The sequence below is a fragment of the Harpia harpyja genome, chromosome 7 (genome assembly GCF_026419915.1).
Source record: "Harpia harpyja isolate bHarHar1 chromosome 7, bHarHar1 primary haplotype, whole genome shotgun sequence".
NCBI classification, from domain to species: Eukaryota; Metazoa; Chordata; class Aves; order Accipitriformes; family Accipitridae; genus Harpia; species Harpia harpyja.
In genome coordinates this window covers 13168239-13185623 of record NC_068946.1, presented here as the reverse complement: position 1 = coordinate 13185623, position 17385 = coordinate 13168239, and the positions used below count along the sequence as shown (strand labels likewise).

The following is a 17385-nucleotide window of genomic DNA, read 5'->3' as shown; positions in this document are numbered from 1 at the left end:
GAGGGAGAGTCAGTTCTCTGCTGCATGTAAGATGAAATAGCTGTGGACAGCAGAGAAGTTGTTCATCAGGACCCCTGCCATTTCCCTTCTATGGCGAGGGACATTGATTTGCGTGAAATTTGGCTGTGAAATGCTCATAAGATATGCGAATGCTATAGATTAGCACCTCCATATATAGCTATTTTTTTGTGCTTGTTTTCAGTTGGGAATGATTGTTAATGGTTTTTTTGTTTCTCTTCTGAGCATTCTCATTTTTTGTGTGATTTCTTTGAGCAGTTCCCAAGTACACAGCTCTTCCGTAAATGTTCCTAAATAGCTTCTTCCATATGTTATTTTCTGAGCATCTAATTGCAGAGCTTTTGTATTTCAAATATCCACCTCATGCATGTGGGCGTGAGATTGCTTTTTCCCAACAGGAATATGAATGGTAAAACCTGCATCCGTTCAGCATATTTCAAGTTCTGTACTTTATGCATGGCTTCTAACCCATACGTGCACCAAGTCTCATAGTGCGTGTCAGTCTCTCTTGTCCTCTCTCTTGATTGTTGTATTTGTACCTATGTGTATATCACTTCAAATGTATATTTTGAGTCACCTTAATGTTTAGTGGTGACAACTTCATCTATAGGAATGCCATTTTGGGGCCTTCCACTGATGAAGCCACACCGCAGATACATCCTTAATTGTAGTTCTGGCTGCTGTATTCAAGGAGTGGAAGCCTTAGACAGTGATAGTCACTGCAGGGTCTGTAAGTTGAGAAGTATGGACTTGTGGGCAGTATGGGAACCAGGTACATTTGACTCTGTGTCCTTTCCTATGATTAATTTGTATGCTGCATGAAGTCCGTGTTTTGGGACTTCGGTAAAGCAAATGGAAAAAAACAACTAAAAAGCAACTCAAAAAGTATATGGAACGCAGCGAAAGTGTTTCAATTTACTCTAAATACATGGGCTTTCTATACACCTTGTAAAGTAGTTACAGGGATTAGTTTTACACATAGTTGTCACCCTTTCTTGTTACTGGTTCTAACTCAGGCATTTGTCAGAGACATTAAGTGGTACTTTGTTCTTCTTATACCTTACCCACGTGAAAGGAATTCGTGGTCCTTGCTTAGTACTGAGCAAGACAGGTCTCTGCAATACAAATATTGGCATTGCAGTGATAACTATTGGAAAATACAGGATTGGATTTATTTTTTTCTTCTGGTGATCCCTCTAAAACTGCTTAGAACTATACTGGTGGCTTGTATGCCAGCTCTGGAAATCTGTGAACAGAGCTATGAGCACTTGTTATCTTAGTGCTAATTGCTTCCTCAAAATGGATGGAGTAGTATACGTATTTCACAGCACTGCCTAGATCTCCATATGCTTTGAGTTCTTTCTACAGGATTTGTGACATGCTGTGGTCCTTCAAGGGGTATCACTGCAGAGCTGCATGACCCCAAGCAGTTCCTCCAGCACAGTGCAGCAGCATATTCTTAAGCTCTTTTCTGTTGCACTCCTATTTTTACTCATTAGGATTTTGAGTATTTCAGGCCTCCAATTCTTGCTTTTCCTTATTTGAACACTTCTGCCAGATACTGCCATTTTCTAACCTGTGGCTCCATTCAAAACCATTCCATAATCTAGGTCACAATTTTGGAATGACAATATTCCCTAAGCATTGTTCTGCAGCACAGAAATGTCATGCAGTTCCAAGCAACGCAGGCTTTTACCTCAAGGTTGTTACAAGGTGGTTCTCAAGTCCCTGTGAGTATGCGAGGATTTGAAAATGCCCTGCTTTCTCTATGTAAATATACGTTATAAAAAATTTAAGTATTTATTGCTTGTAGCGCACACCATTAAAATGAAACAGCGTGTTGTGTCTGGCCACAAATGACCACCTCATGCCTCAGAAAACCCTGTGCTAAATATATTTGTTGTGAGCGCTGTGTGTCTATAATGTTGACATATATGCCACAGGCTTTATTGAGTGTTTACAGGCATTCCAGCTGTTCTCACTGATTGATGCTCCAGTGAAGACTATGTGTCTGTACCACAACATAAACAGGAAGTTTTTACCTACAGTATCTTTGTGAGACACTTAAAAACAGGTGATAAGAAAAGCTGCTAAAGGAAAACCATGACTGGTCTTACAAAGTGCAGGTGATGTTTTTTTAAGTCAGCAGTTACTTTCCTCTGAGGGAGTCTCTCATCTCTCTGTGTCCATCCTCAAGATGTGTTCAGACCTAAGTGCGCTATCTTTGCCACCTTAAATCTTAATCTGTGTTTCTCAGCAAAAGTCTTCCTCTTATAGCTTGCAGAATGTAGATAAGTGCTTCATGTTATCATGGAGAAAAAGTTCCCTTCTTTTAAAGCTTATACTTTTGTCCCTTTCTCTTCCTATGGGACTTAAGCTAGTCATTCCAGTTTTGTGGTGAGATTTTGGATGCCTGTATTTCTTCTGAGAGATGTGAGACAGGCTTTCTTTGTAGACTTGTGCTGTTTACTCATAATGAATATCCTTGCTTTCAGCTTGAAGTGATGGAGTGACCCACCGCTCACCTTATTTGTCAGAATTTGTTTGGATCCTTTTGAAAGTTGGAATAGCTCCTCTCCACCCTGGAGAGACACAGTGGTTCCTTTCAGGATTCCCCCTGTACCTAGAAGATTTTGGTTACAGTTTGATTAGAGAAATCAGAGTTTTGTTAAAAACACATGAGAAAACAGCAAGAATGCTGTAAGAAGCAACTTTGGATATATTGATTCTTAAGATGACTGATGAGCTCCCGTGTCTGTCTTCCATTTCTACAGATAACCACTCTGCACCCCCAGATGTAACCACTGGCCTGGTGGAACATTTACATCATGAGCGTCCACAGGTGGCATCAGTACGAGGAGTTCCCAGAGGCTACCACAGCAGCATTTTGGAAACTGCAGATGGTGATTGTATTACAAACCTCCTACCTTTCAATCTGTGCCCCTTTTTCTGAATAAGCAAATGCAAAACAGAGCTTGACACCCATCATGTGGTATGTGCCTGCCCCCTCCAAAGCTTTGCTGTAGTATGGTGTATTTGTCAGTCTACCACAGGATGGGAAAATGTACTGCATTTCCCGTATTGCGCTGGTAGGAGCCATGTCCCCATTTCTCTATATTTCTATAGTAAAAGGCAATGTAAGCCCTTTAGTCTCACATTCTAATTTTATATTGCCTCAGAGCCTTGAATTTCAATAAATGTAAATAAACATACACATTTATATTTAATTTAAAATAAATATATCGCATACACAAATGAAAATCAGCATTTGACATGGTTTTGCGTTGTGATTATTTTTTGCTAGCCCTGTAAAATACTGAAAGATTCACTTATTTTTTCCAAGCATTCTCACACTTTCAGAACTGAGTGAATGTTAAGATGTAGCAAATACCTAGAATCTTGAAGAAAAGAAAATTCTTCAGGTTTGTATTGGAATCTCATGAAGGAGTCAGCAGTTTGAAAAGCTAAATTAAAGTGTGAAAAATTATATGCATCAGCCAGGTAGCTAGGGTGCAGCATTGTTTTAAAACAAATAAATCCATGGTTGAAACAGTTACTGATTAAAGCTATTTTTTCCCAAACAAGCTGTTCATCTTGAATGACTCTTCCATCTGAAAGCTGCGCTGAGCTTAGCATGATGTTGTCAGCAATGTGGCAGCATGTGTTTTAACGTATGTTTATTAATATATGGTAAGTAATAAATCTTTTCTGTTTGGCAGGTGTCCCAGTGAATAGCAGAGTGTCCTCTAAAATCCAGCAACTTCTAAATACCTTGAAAAGACCAAAGCGCCCACCCTTGAAAGAGTTTTTTGTTGATGATTTTGAAGAACTGCTAGAAGGTTAATTTTCTTTCAAATACATTTTTAACTCTTTGTGTAAGCGGTTCATGAAAGAACTAATACGTCTTAGCAAGTGTTTTCTTTTTCTCTTCCCAATAGGAAACAAATTATGGTAGAGTTGTTTCATTGAAGAGAGAAAGGTCATACGCTATCACAAGCGAAACGTAATCTTCAACTCAACCCTTCAACTCAGTGTACTTGTTCTCCCCTCCTCCCTCCCTTTGGAAACTTCTGATTCAGCCCAATTTGGACCAGTGGGATGAGCTAGTGAATACTAAAGACAGTGATTTACAGATATTTAGAGAAATTCTGTTCACATCTTTGTCAAGAAATTAATTGGTGCATCCAAAAATTGTCATGTTTGGTGATGGTCCCACTGTCACTTTTTGCCTCAGAGATTCTAAAGTCTGCTCTCTGGTAATCATCAAATTTATAGAAGGTACTCTTTGGAGTAAGTCTGGGCATAGCCTAAGTGTAACTGATGGTGCAGGGGACCTCTGGAAGCCTCTGACCAACCTCTGTTCAAAGCAGGTCTGACTAGATCAGGCTGCTCAGGGCTGTGCCCAGTCCAGTTCTGAGCATCCCCAAACATGACGATTCCACAGCCTCTCTGGCCACTCACATTCAGCTGCTTGTCTACAAGCACATTCTGCTTTGTAGCTGGTCAGTGCCCAAATGTAGTTAGATTAAGAAAGTTACTTGCTAGTAACTGGAATTTATTATGGTAATATTGTTTGCATCATGTTAATATCGTCTTCTGGAAATCCAGAAACTTTCATTATTTTAGAGGTTCAGAGGAATTAAACACATTGAGTGCACCATGCAATATGTCTTGTCCATGCAGTATGTGAAAGGATGGTGCTTGTACATGTTCTGCAGATATCGCTCAGCTGAAAAGCGCTATTTTCTTCTCTGTATGCATGTGTCCAGGCGGAAGGAGAAACATCCCTTACAAATGTAGAAGTTGCTTAACAATACGTAGCTGCCTTTAAAACCAGCTGCATCAGCTAATTTTGGAGAATGATTTTTGTTCTGTTCTCTTAGTCTTAAAGATTAAATGAAAATTTTGTTCTCAATGTGACATTTTTGAGCAGCTGCTACTAAATTCCCTGTACTATTTGATTGATACTTTAAGATATGAAGTAATTGTGGTTTTAGTCTTTCATTGAAGATTTTTCAGGCAAACTTTTGTTGAGGTGCATGTATGTCATTGTGGAGAGCGGAGAACATCACTTTGAACTGTTAATTTTAGTTATTGCATAGATTGAGTGTTAGCTAAATCCAACTATGACTTTGTTTTGCTAACTAAGATCAAGATACTTCACCTTCTTGAGCAGCTTGGAGCAGGATTTTAACAGCAGGCTACTCGGAGAGCAAATGGCATACAAACCCTGCAGTGTTCCACAGTTGAGAGAGATGATCCGGAAATAAAAATATTCTCTGAGCGATACCGTTTTAGTTGTTGGTAATCCACACCAGGAGCATTTCATCTGGCTTTTTTTTTTATATATGTTGTTACAGAAGCATAGTGTCATTCTTCATCACCTGTTGAGAATCTGGTGCAGTAAAAATAAATGTCCAATTGTCACTGAAGCCATTCTCTCTGATAATGCTTCTTGACTTGGTGTAGGCTTTAATTTAAATAGATGTGCAGAACAAAGAGCAGAAAATATCATCTTTCCAAAGCAGAGAAGAGCAGCTAACTAGGGATTCAAATTCTGTTCCTGTGGCCGGGTCCTTTGAATAATGTGGAATCAGAACTCTAAAGTGATGGTAATTATTTTTTGTGAAGCCAACAGATGATTAGCATAGCATCATCATAAAGCAGAGAAGTAATGATAGCTGTGAGGAAGAGGAAGGTGAGAACAATTTGTAGAATAGTCTATGAAGTGTAACTTGCACATTTTCTGAGGATTGACATTTGCCATTTTACTGTGCTCTGGTTTTAGTGCAACAGCCTGACCCAAATCAACCAAAGCCTGAAGGCAATCAAATGAATGTACTTAAAGGTGAACCCTTAGGGGTGGTAACCAACTGGCCACCTTCTCTGCTGGCTGCCCTGCAGCGCTGGGGAACTACCCAGCCAAAAACCCCTTGTCTGACAGCATTGGATACGACTGGGAAGGCTATTTATACGCTTACCTATGGTAGGTATTGGAGATAACTGTAAGGAAGAATTAGGCATTCATTGTGGAATGAACAATTTGCTTTACTTAAGAGGGACTGACTATGGTCGTGACAGATACTTTGAGATTGCTGTTCAAATGCAAATTATGAATTCATTGTATATGAAAAACATTTTAAAGAAAGTTAATGAAGGGAAAATGTATATGGTATTGATTCTTTGCAAGTAGCTATTTGTAAATTTCAAACAACTGTGGGGGTTTTTTTTCCTTAAAAGAACACTAAAAATAGCCTGGTGTAAAATAGGAGGAAGAAACAGATGACTAATGATGCACTTGTCTTTTTCCCAGAGTAGATATTAAATTTTAGCATGTTCTTGCATATCCTTATAGAGAAGACTTGTACTTCAGGAGCATATTAAGGATGTTATTGTGGGAAGTGAAACTTGCCTGTACCAATGAACTAGAAGTATTATAGTAATTGCATTTTTTTTTTAAGATAACTGTGTCCCTTGGGACAGCTAACTGCAGCATTTCATTGTATAGTATGTTAGAATGTTAAAATTTCTTGTTTGCGTTCTTACAGATGTAGTATGCTTACAGGAAATGTAACTGAGCAGCTGCATTAGTTTCATTAGTTTGCAGTGGAGTTTTGAGAATTGTTTAGAACATCACATTTAGTTTTGCGTTTAAAAAAAAGGAAGGAAAATAAAACTAAAAAGAAGCCAAGCTCTAAATTATACTTGGACACTCTGCCAACTGCACTGAATTTGATGTACTTGAGTCCTGTGTATCTTTTTTTCATATAACTGGAAATTACACAGAAAAAAACCTATTGACTTGAAGAAGTTTGAGACTGACAAGCACAAAATAACTGATGGTTGCTACATGGTCTGAAGGGATTGAGTGCGGATGTCAGTCCATGATAAAGACCCTGCACTAGAAAGCTGAGTTCCTTATGTATGTTGTTTGCTATGGCATGCTTCTTTGAGGGGTTCTTGCTTTGATTTACCGTTTACAGTGGAAGGCTTTTGCTGTTGCTCAATTTTTTATAAAAAGGTTTTTTAGCAAAGCTCTTCTTTTTTTTTGGAGGCTACAAATTAAAAATTGATTTTTATAGTGTCAAATAAGTAGTTATTGTATTTAATAGCTTGGAATAATTTTTTGTTCTGAATTATTGAGAGCTGTGTAGATCACTACTGAGCACTGAACTGGCATTTCACAGAGCTAGATACTGTGGCATTTATTCCTACGCTTTGTTTCTTAAATTTCAGTTAATTTTTTGTCCAGTTTAGGATTTTTCCTTTTATCCCAAGCAGTTTGCTTTCTCTGAGAGCCCTTAGGAAGGAGTCTTATTAAGTACCTTTTGGAAATGCAGTTAGGTTGTATCAACCAGACTACGTGTGCATGTCTGTGCGCACACATGCACTGAAACGTTGGAAGAACTCAGTAGGTTTGTGAGGTGGGATTGCTTTCACAACAGTAGTGTTCGCTTTTTCCCAATTACTTGCTCATGTGCCTGTTCTAATACAACTGAGTTGCCTAGTGCGCATATAAGGCACTGAGATTTACCAATTAAATGTTAAAATTTTAGTCTTTATTTTTTAATTTCTGTATTGTCTTTTTTTCTGTAGGCAAGCTGTGGAGTCGAAGCTTGAAGTTAGCGTATACCCTGCTAAACAAGCTAACCACTAAGAGTGAACCACTGCTGAAGCCTGGAGACCGGGTAGGCTTCTGTTCAAAGTGGTCTTTATGGATAAAATAGAAAGCTTTAGCTAAAGAAAGCCTTGTAATACTGTGCCTTGTAATATATTATCACAACACTTAGTATTTCTGTTCCGAGTTTAAATATGAACCTGAACATTGTTGTGAAGATTTTTTTCCACAAATTAAAAAGCAGCCCTCCCCGCCCCTGCAAACAACAACAAAAAACATCTCTTGTTATTTTAATGCATTTTTGTAGGTAGCTCTCGTATTTCCTAATAGTGATCCAGTTATGTTTATGGTGGCATTTTATGGATGTCTTCTGGCAGAACTTATTCCTGTCCCAATAGAAGTTCCACTAACAAGAAAGGTAGGCAAATACATTCAACGTTTCTATGGTTTCATAAATAAATAAAGTGTGAGGGTGTCTAAATCCAATAGTCCTTATATGGGACCCCTCAGAGTCTGCCCTTTTGAAAGCAGTATGGTGCATCAGCTGAACTATTCATGGCATGTTATATACTTGGAAAATTTAATATTTAGTTAAGGAAGGGGGTAAATAGTATGAAGCTAGTAAGTTAACTATTTTAGGGTAAGTAACTGTAGAAATTATTTTAAATTAATTTTTGAATTAATTTTTGAAAAGATGCGTGAAAGTATTTCTCAAAATATAACACAGAAATGCTGTCTTTTCAGCTCTCATGCTGAGTAATGAGAGCACAGGCAGGTAGAGACACCATAGTTACTGGAATTATCGGTATATTCCCACACACATAGAGATCATTAGGGAAGAGCTGGAGAGCTATAGTCTCTGCTGTTCAGGACTTAGAAACAGCATCAAGCCAGCTCTCTGTTTTACCAGAACTTATAAACAGTGCTGTTGGTTTGGAGCGGTATGCGCAACCATTGCTTTTGACACTACTTTGCTACCATTGCTTGCCAGATCTACTGCCAAATCTAACTTAGTTGGCACTAAGCAAAACTAAGCCTTTTGAGTGTAGACTTCAGTCTTTTTTCTTCCATAAAAGGTCTTCTGGGCTTGAAGTTTCTTTTTTCTGTGATATAAATTGGCTTAATATTTTCTAAACATGGAAAAGTTACAGTGGACTGTACAAAAGCTTCATTATTTGTAAGTTTGCTATAACGTGGTTTCTCTGTAGGATGCTGGCAGCCAGCAGATTGGATTTCTTTTGGGCAGCTGTGGAGTAACACTAGCTTTAACCACTGATGCCTGTCAAAAAGGCCTTCCTAAAGCTCAGACTGGCGAGGTGGTTACATTCAAAGGTATGTTTTTAAGCTACTCAAATTTCTTTATAGCATAAATGGCAGGTATATCCATTGTTGCTATTAAACAACAATCTTTGAGTTTGCTTGCATACTTCTAGCTTACATATAAAGAAGAACTGCCTTCGTTGTCAAGACAGTACTCAGTGCTGCTTTTTCCTGTCAGGGGGGTGATGCTGCAGCTTTTGCTTGCCTCCTGTTGTTATCTCTGAATACTGAGAAAAACCCCTGATTTTTGGAACTGTAATGACAGTAACTTTTCTTTTTCTTTGAAGGCTGGCCTCGTCTCATTTGGTTTGTGATTGATGGGAAGCATCTGGCAAAACCAACTAAGGACTGGCATCCACAAGTACGGGATGCCAGTGCTGAGATTGCTTATATTGAGGTGATCCAGTATAATATGCCTAACTTATAGTTACTCTATTGTAGTTTATGTCACAGCATGTTTTCTTCCTTTAATCTCTTGATGCAATAAAAGAGATGAGACTTAATATTTTTAACTGTGGAACAAGAGTGTTTTCCTCAAGGTTGCCAGGTGAACTGTCATTTGAGTGGTTGTGTTGAATCAGATTGAAGATTGGGGTAAATTGGCATTCTTGGATCCCTGGAACAATTTGTTTAATTGGGATAGAGAAACAGTCAGATTTCCTATGATATTAGTGTATTCTCTGAACATAAATGTATCTTTTACACTAGCTTTTTGATTTTTTTTTTAAAAAGCTCAGTTCATTTTTATAATAAAATATCCTTTCAGTTCACTACTGTAAATTTTCTAGATTTTGTTGTTAAGCTAATGCTTGTGTCAACTTCTTTTTTCAGTACAAAACAAGTAAAGAGGGCAGCACTGTAGGCATTACTATATCTCATGCTTCCATGCTGGCACACTGTCATGCATTGACTCAGGCATGTGGTTATTCAGAAGGTAAGTTAGATAGGTACAACTTGAAAATTATAGCTTTGAATATTCAGACAATTTATGTTGCAAAATCATGTTTAATGTCTTGAAAGAACTTTAGATAAGCAGTAGTAGCTTTAACTGCAAAGGGAAAGACAAACCTCCTCATTCATAATAGGTGTGATATGTGAAGGAAAGTAAGAAGCCACTTATTGATTATGTGAAATCATAATCAATATGTATTAAAATTTTTTTAACTGAAGATCCTTATTGATTTTATTCAAGGGTTTGGATTTTTCAGCCTTCGTAAATTTGTTAGTCAGTGGTAAGAGCTATACTGATTTTTCATCCTCTTGAAAACAGTTTTGCTATGAATCTGTTTTCCCCTCCCTAACACCTTTTGAACGCACTGGACACTTTATGAAGTTAGAAGGGGGCCAGTTTGAGATGCCCACTTGCAGAGTTCTCCCAGCAGAAATTGAGGGAGCTTTCTTAGACTGATCCTAAAGGCCGTTTGGGTAGCTTGGATCTCTTTGAAGAGCTTTGGATGCTGTCAGTTCCAGTTGTAGCTGCTCTAATAGTGCAGACTGGTGTGCATGCAGACAGGCTGGTGTCAGTTATGCAGCTTCTTATCTCTCAGGAGAAAAAGCTGCGGTTATTGACCAGAGGGAAGGCCTTTTGAAGTCTTGACTTGAAACCCAGTAATGACTAGGTGAGATGTAAATATGCATCATAGTCCTTATAACTCTTCTAGTTTGTGATTCCTAGGTGACACTTGACCCCTGAAAGAGAGGCTTGATCAGGAAAGTCTGAGAGTTACTGTATTAAAAAACACCCTGACATGCTTAGTTTTACTGCTCTTGCACCTTTGATGACCCTGCCTGCCTAGATCACAAAGTTAAAAGTGCTAGTGCAAGTCATCTGGTCCAATTGCTTGAACTAGATCTGTATTCTAGATAGCACGTTTGAGGGCATGAGCAGATTGCTGACAGTTGCTAACTGTCCTCTCTTGCACTTATTTTTTTTCCTTCCTCCTTTGGGCAGTTGGTTTACACCTGTAGTGCTCCAAAGTCCGCATAAGTAGTATGATAGGATACAAGGTCTTCACAGTCAGATATCTGTATTCTTTTTCCTTATCATCAAAGAGGACCCTTTCCCATTTTCATTTTGGGACATGTTCCCATCACAGCTGCCAACTACAAGAACTGTGCTGGGAGAGGGGAGGGCGCACCCAGCTTGTAGGTAAGGATTGTACAGCAGTTCCTGAATCCTGAAAGCATGATGGCAACCAATTATGGATTGAAGGAGTCTACACATCTTAATTTTCAGACAAATGTGAAGTAGTCTTGCTAGCCATTAACATTTCAGATCTTCACAGAGGGTGTTGAATTCTTGTCCTCTTGTATGTTCATTTTTCAAATTTCTATTGCCACATGCTAGAGATGCTGTCACGAGGTTTGTGTTCTCTATAGACCATACCCAGTATAAAGCTTTGCCTTCTGTTTTGTTTATAGCTTCTTGCGGCTTTGCAATTTTGGCCACAGTAGTTCCTATTTTCAGAAAGGAAGAGATCTTCCTCTTAGTTAATCATGTCCTGCAAAAGAACATCTCCATATGGATTTGAATAAAGTGAGAAATCTACTTGTTTTCAGTCATTCTCTCAATGAATAGCCAAGGACTGCATCTGGTTTTGACCATGTGCATAGAGCTCATGTGTGCTACCATTAACCAAAAACTTTTCCCTTTGAAATCGGTTTGCTGGAAGAATCTTATGGTTTGACTAGTTTTTATCCCATAATAGGGTAGTGTGTGCTAATGTATCTTGGGACACACAGAATCACAGAATGGTTGAGGTTGGAAGGGACCCTGGAGGTCATCTGGTCCAACCCCTCAGCTCAAGCAGGGCCACCTAGAGCCAGTTACCCAGGGCCATGTCCAGACAGCTTTTCAGTATCTCCAGGGATGGAGACTCTGCAACCTCTCTGGGCAACTTGTGCCAGTGCTCAGCTACCCTCACGTAAAGTTTTTCCAGATGCTCTGGTCCCCTCATCATCATCCTTGTGGCCCTTCGCTGGACTCACTTCAGTAGCTCCATCTCTCTCTCGTACTGGGGAGCCCAGAAGTGGACACAGTACTCCAGCTGTGGCCTAACCAGTGCTGAGCAGAGGGGAAGAATCGCCTCCATTGACCTGCTGACAACACTCCTCCTAATGCAGCCCAGTACACCATTAGCCTTCTTTGCCGCAAGGGCACATTGCTGGCTCATGTTCAACTTGGGGGCCACCATGAACCCCAGGGCCCTTTCTGCAAAGCTGCTCTCCAGACAGTTGGCTCCCAGCATGTCCTGCTGCCCAGGGTTATTCTTTCCCAGGGGGCAGGACTTTGCATTTCTCCTTGTTGAACTTCATGAGGTTCCTGTCAGACCATTCCCTCAGCCTGTTGAGGTCCCTCTGGATGGCAGCACAACCCTCTGGTGTATCAGCCATTCCTCCAGCTTGGTGTCATCTGCAAACTTGCTGAGGATAAACTCTGCCCCATCATCCAGGTCATTAATGAAGATGCTGAACAGAACTGGAGCCAGTGTTGAGCCCTGGGCTACACAGCTAGTTACTGGCCTCCAGCTACACTTTGTGCCACCAATCACCACCCTCTGAGCCTGGTCGTTCAGCCAGTTTTCAGTCCCTTTCTCTGTCTGCTCCTCCAGCCCATACTTCATCAGCTCCTCTGTGAGGATCTAACAGAATCTGTCATAGGGTGCTGTGAAACTGCTGGCTGCTTTCTCCAATAAATCCAGTTGTATGCAGTTCACTTTTCCTGGAGGTTGAAAAGAAGTGAGGGTATGGAAGATTTGCATTCCCTTATATACAGGCTCATCACTACAAGAAAGACATTGAGTTGCTGGAGAGTGTTCAGAGAAGGGCAACCAAGTTGGTGAGGGGCCTGGAGCACAAGTCTTATGAGGAGCGGCTGAGGGAGCTGGGGCTGTTTAGTCTAGAGAAGAGGAGGCTGAGGGGAGACCGTATAGCTCTCTAAGGGGGGTTGTAGTGAGGTGGGTGTTGGTCTCTTCTGTCAGGTGGCTGGAGATAGGACGAGAGGAAATGGCCTCAAGTTGAGGCAAGGGAGATTTAGGTTAGATATTAGGAAAAATTTTTTTACTGAGAGGGTTGTCAGACATTGGAATAGACTACCCAGGGAAGTGGTTGAGTCACCATCCCTGGAGGTATTCAAAAAGCGAGTAGATGGGGTACTTCAGGACATGGTTTAGCAGGCATGGTTGATAGTTGGACTAGATGATCTTGAAGGTCTTTTCCAACCTAAATGATTCTATGATTCTGTGACTGGTACTATGCCCCTGTCTCAGAGCGATCGGAGCTCTCAGTCACCCAGAGAATGAATGGATATGTGGCTGACTTACTGAAGGATTTTATTTATTGGGAAATAGCTGTGTACTTTCTGTAAAGTGAAGAATAATAATAAATACCCAGAAGAATAATTTCTTGTGCATGCAGCCATCCTACATCAGTGATAAGCAAGTTTCACCTGCTCAATACAAGATATCTCTGTAAAATCAGGTTGAATCTTTGATTTAACATCTTTGATTGTATTTTTTTAAATCACATAAGGTATTTCTCAGAGGAAACATTGAAGAAAATTTAGTACAGCCATGGTAATATTTCTCACTAAATTTAATTCTTTCAAATAGAGCTGAACTTTTTCAGTTCAGCTGAAAAAGTTTGCATCAAAACTAAAGTTGCTGTCTGCATAGTTCATTGGCAAATGTAACGAACACATGAAAGTGGTATTATAATGAAAACAGGTTCTTAAATACCTTGTAATAATCTAGTCTGTAATCATAATTTAAAGATGATTGTTGTAAGTAAAATAAGACACTTTCAGCTTAAGCAGCCTGTTTGTTATAAACAAGAAGGCATGGCAACATAGCTTTGATTTCTTAGTGGTGTTGGAAGTTTCATAGTTGCTTTAATTTTGAATTCTTAAATATTCTCATAAATATGCTTCTTAAGTCTGATAGTTTTTCCTTTGCTTTCAGCTGAAACACTAACAAATGTCTTGGATTTCAAAAGAGATGCTGGCCTTTGGCATGGAGTATTAACAGTGAGTATTTGTATGAATTAAAAAAACTGCAGCAAGTTGCTTCTCTCAGGGGCAGTGTATTGGTATGAGAATGAGATCATAAACTCTCAAACTGTTTATATTTCAATATTTATATTTTTCAGAATAAAGCGTTACTTTTTCAGTAAAACTGCACAGGCATAGCTTGTTTTTACTGACTATCCACATAGTTTTCACTAACAGTTAAATGTAAGAGTTAAGCTGTAGCTGTGATGATTTTTTTTTTAAAGTGTTGGTACGTGCTGTGTATTCTTTGAGCCACTCGAAAGTTTATTTTTTAATATTTTTTCTTGTAGAGTGTTATGAACAGGATGCATGTCATCAGTATTCCCTATGCATTAATGAAAGTTAATCCACTTTCCTGGATACAGAAAGTCTGCTCATACAAAGGTAACCTTAAAGTTTTTTTACTTAACCCATCCCTTTTTGGATGATTTTAAAAAAAATTTTTAAAAATTGTTTGTATAAAATGTCTGCTCTAGCTGAGGCCACTGCTCTTTTATCCAGCTGACGTTCTTAGCCACAGCTTTAGCATTTGGGTATTCCATTTCAGTATTATATGTACTGATGGATTCATTGATGAGTCACGTTGATGGCTTCTTCTGATAGACCTTTAAAGAAACTGTTTCTCATCTCAGTATTTGAATTTATAGTAAACATCTAAATTCTATAATCAAGTCCATCTGGAGACATTGAGTATACATGTGTCATAGTAGTTAAATATTTGGTGTTTGTATTTGTTTTCTATGTTTGTAATTTTTTTCATAAATTTATGTAAATACACAAAAATACTTATATAATTTTATAATTGGTCTTTATTTTGTTCTGCACATGCACCATAACTATTTTTTTATTTTCAGCCCGTGTAGCAGTAGTAAAATCACGTGATATGCACTGGTCACTTTTGGCTCAGAGGGATCAGAGAGATGTCAGTCTGAGTTCTTTACGAATGTTAATAGTGGCAGATGGAGCTAATCCATGTGAGTATGGATGCATTTTCTGAGTGTTAGTCCAAGGTGAACTAAAGCACACTGTAAATCACAGAACTCTGGGTCTGCACTGTAGGAGCTCATCAGCACTGGCTATAGTTCAACTTCAGCAAAACAGAGACAGCAGCAGTATTTCTTTGCCAAGGACACTAGAGTGAAACTTGCATAGAAAGTGTTCTGAAGGATCTGTTCTTTACATAAAGAATAGTTGGGAATGTAATTTGAAAAAGGCTTTTAAAATTTCAGGTAAATCATAATGACAGTTTCGAAGTAGTTGCTCGTGTATTACATGTAGACATAAAATCTTTGAGTTGCAGTGTGTCTGATTTGTACGTGCCCCTAGGGCTTGTCTCAATTGTGTGCAAGGACATAAAAATGGGAGCAGTCACAGCCTTAACTCAAAACCATGACAACTATTAACTAGAGTGTGGGGTAGGTTCTTGCCTTTTTCTGTCAGTCACATGGTGGTGGTTTACAGGAATTTGAGGAAGCGGCTGGGAGGTTGTTTTTTTTTTAACAGGCAAGAATATACCTTAGTTGCTTAATTTTGCTGTTCTCGTACACCAGAAAATCAATAGTATTTTAAATTCCTTGGAGTTGCATGATGAGAGGTCAGCAAGTCGTGATGGTGGAAGATGAAATCTTGAAATGGTCTCGCTACGATTATATTTGTTGTAAGCACTTTTTCAGAGCCGATGCTTAGAAAGTTAGGTTGTTCATTCTATAGTAAAATACTACTTGTATGCTAGTGATGCCACTGCTTTTTCATTGCTGTTTGCATTTCTTAGCTATATTTAGCTGTGTAAATTCATTTTTTTTAACTTTATCTTTTCATCAGTGCTGTACTCTTACATGAATTGACATGAAATTATACCTAGGATGTAGTATAATCAGTGAAGTTTGCTGGTTTGCGTTATGTGCTGCAATTCCATGACTGTAAAATACAAAGCTGTAGGTGATGAGGTATCTTGCATTTTGGGCTGAGTGCTAAAGGGCAGGTAGAGTTCTGTACTGAAGGGAAGATATGTCAGAAGCATTTGATGTTTATTTCTGAATGCTTTGGTTCTGTGACCTCTGTAAGAAACACTCATATGGGAGCTATATAGGAAGCTGACAGATACAGTTACCCTTAGTGACAAAATATTCTGATCACTGAAGGACTTTCAATGATGTTAAGTGTTACGGAGTGCTGCCAGAGAAAGAGAGTATGCAGTTGTGAATTTCATTCAGTGAATTACTTGTTAACCCCTGGGAGTTTTTTCTCCAAATCTAACATCTAATAAAAGGCTGGGATGTCTTTTAGACAGTTTTGAAAGTATATTGGTTTTGTGCACAGATGCAACCATATTTGTGTAGCTGAGCTGAAAGTAAGCATAGACTTTGAAATCCTGCAGCTCAAGCTTTCCTGCCCTTGGCAAAATGTTTCCAATTGTGTGATTGTTCTTTTTAGGGTCAATATCTTCATGTGATGCATTCCTGAATGTATTTCAATCCAGAGGTTTGAGACCAGAAGTAATCTGTCCCTGTGCTAGTTCTTCAGAGGCGCTAACTGTTGCTATTCGCAGGTAATTCTCTTTTCTGAGAAGTGAACTGAAGCATTTCTTGACTATTGAAATGTACCTGGTGTTAAAATGGTGGTCAGAAAAGACCATTACCCACATGAAGATGCTCAAAGACCTAGCCAGAGGAAGTCTGAGGCTCGCAGGTATCTCCTTCGCTGAAGGATGGGTGATTTTTGTTTGTTTTCTTTAAAAAGTTTAATATTTTCTAAAAGTAGTCAGCCATAAGGTTGGGGTGTTTTACTGCTTCGGAAAGCAAGGTCTCATCCTCACTGATGTTGCTGGAGGATGTTTATAAAATGCCCCAGGAATCAAGGCTGTTACTTGTTTGGGAGGAAGAAGATGCTGAATCTTTAAGTAATTGCTTATATACAATGTCTTGTAAACAGGGGGCTAAAGAAAGAAAAAAAATATTTGTATCTGGATTTCTGGAGATAGCAAGGGATGCTCTGAAAAAAGGAAATACTTCGATTAAATAGATGTATGGATGGAATATGCTGGAATTTTTTGACAGTGGTTTCCATCAAAATGTTCTTTTTTGGAAAATCAATTTCAAGGAAACTTGAAACAAAAAAGTTTGAGGTTTTGGAGAGTACTTTCTCTGTGGGAGAACTGACATTTCCCAATTTTAAAAAAATGCACTTAAAAGAACTGTTTTTTTACAACAGCGCCTGGAATCTTTTGCTCTGTTCCATCCTGAAAGTTGAACAGTTACACAAAATGGAGTTGTTGGTCCTCAGTCAATTCTGCTCAGAGTAAGAAATGTCAAGCCCTCCAAACACTTCCTAATTTTTCCTGGTGTTTAGAAAATTTGGCCTTTGAATGCTTATTCTTGACAGT

At 38.9% G+C, this 17385-nt stretch overlaps 1 protein-coding gene across 8 annotated transcripts in view; it reads left to right on the top strand.

Annotated features, from left to right (window-relative positions):
- DIP2A (disco interacting protein 2 homolog A) overlaps positions 1-17385 on the top strand; it is a 131866-nt gene that overhangs the window by 75976 nt on the left and 38505 nt on the right. For all 8 annotated transcript variants that reach the window (XR_008236140.1, XM_052793696.1, XM_052793695.1 and 5 more), the window contains 12 exons: positions 2793-2921; positions 3738-3857; positions 5807-6004; positions 7615-7706; positions 7944-8054; positions 8845-8968; positions 9244-9353; positions 9788-9890; positions 13915-13979; positions 14294-14387; positions 14858-14977; positions 16437-16551. Coding sequence is in view for 7 of the 8 variants with exons in the window: in XM_052793696.1 (XP_052649656.1) it covers positions 2793-2921; positions 3738-3857; positions 5807-6004; positions 7615-7706; positions 7944-8054; positions 8845-8968; positions 9244-9353; positions 9788-9890; positions 13915-13979; positions 14294-14387; positions 14858-14977; positions 16437-16551 (1381 nt within the window). In the remaining variant the exon portion in view is untranslated. The remainder of the gene's footprint in view (positions 1-2792; positions 2922-3737; positions 3858-5806; positions 6005-7614; positions 7707-7943; positions 8055-8844; positions 8969-9243; positions 9354-9787; positions 9891-13914; positions 13980-14293; positions 14388-14857; positions 14978-16436; positions 16552-17385) is intronic.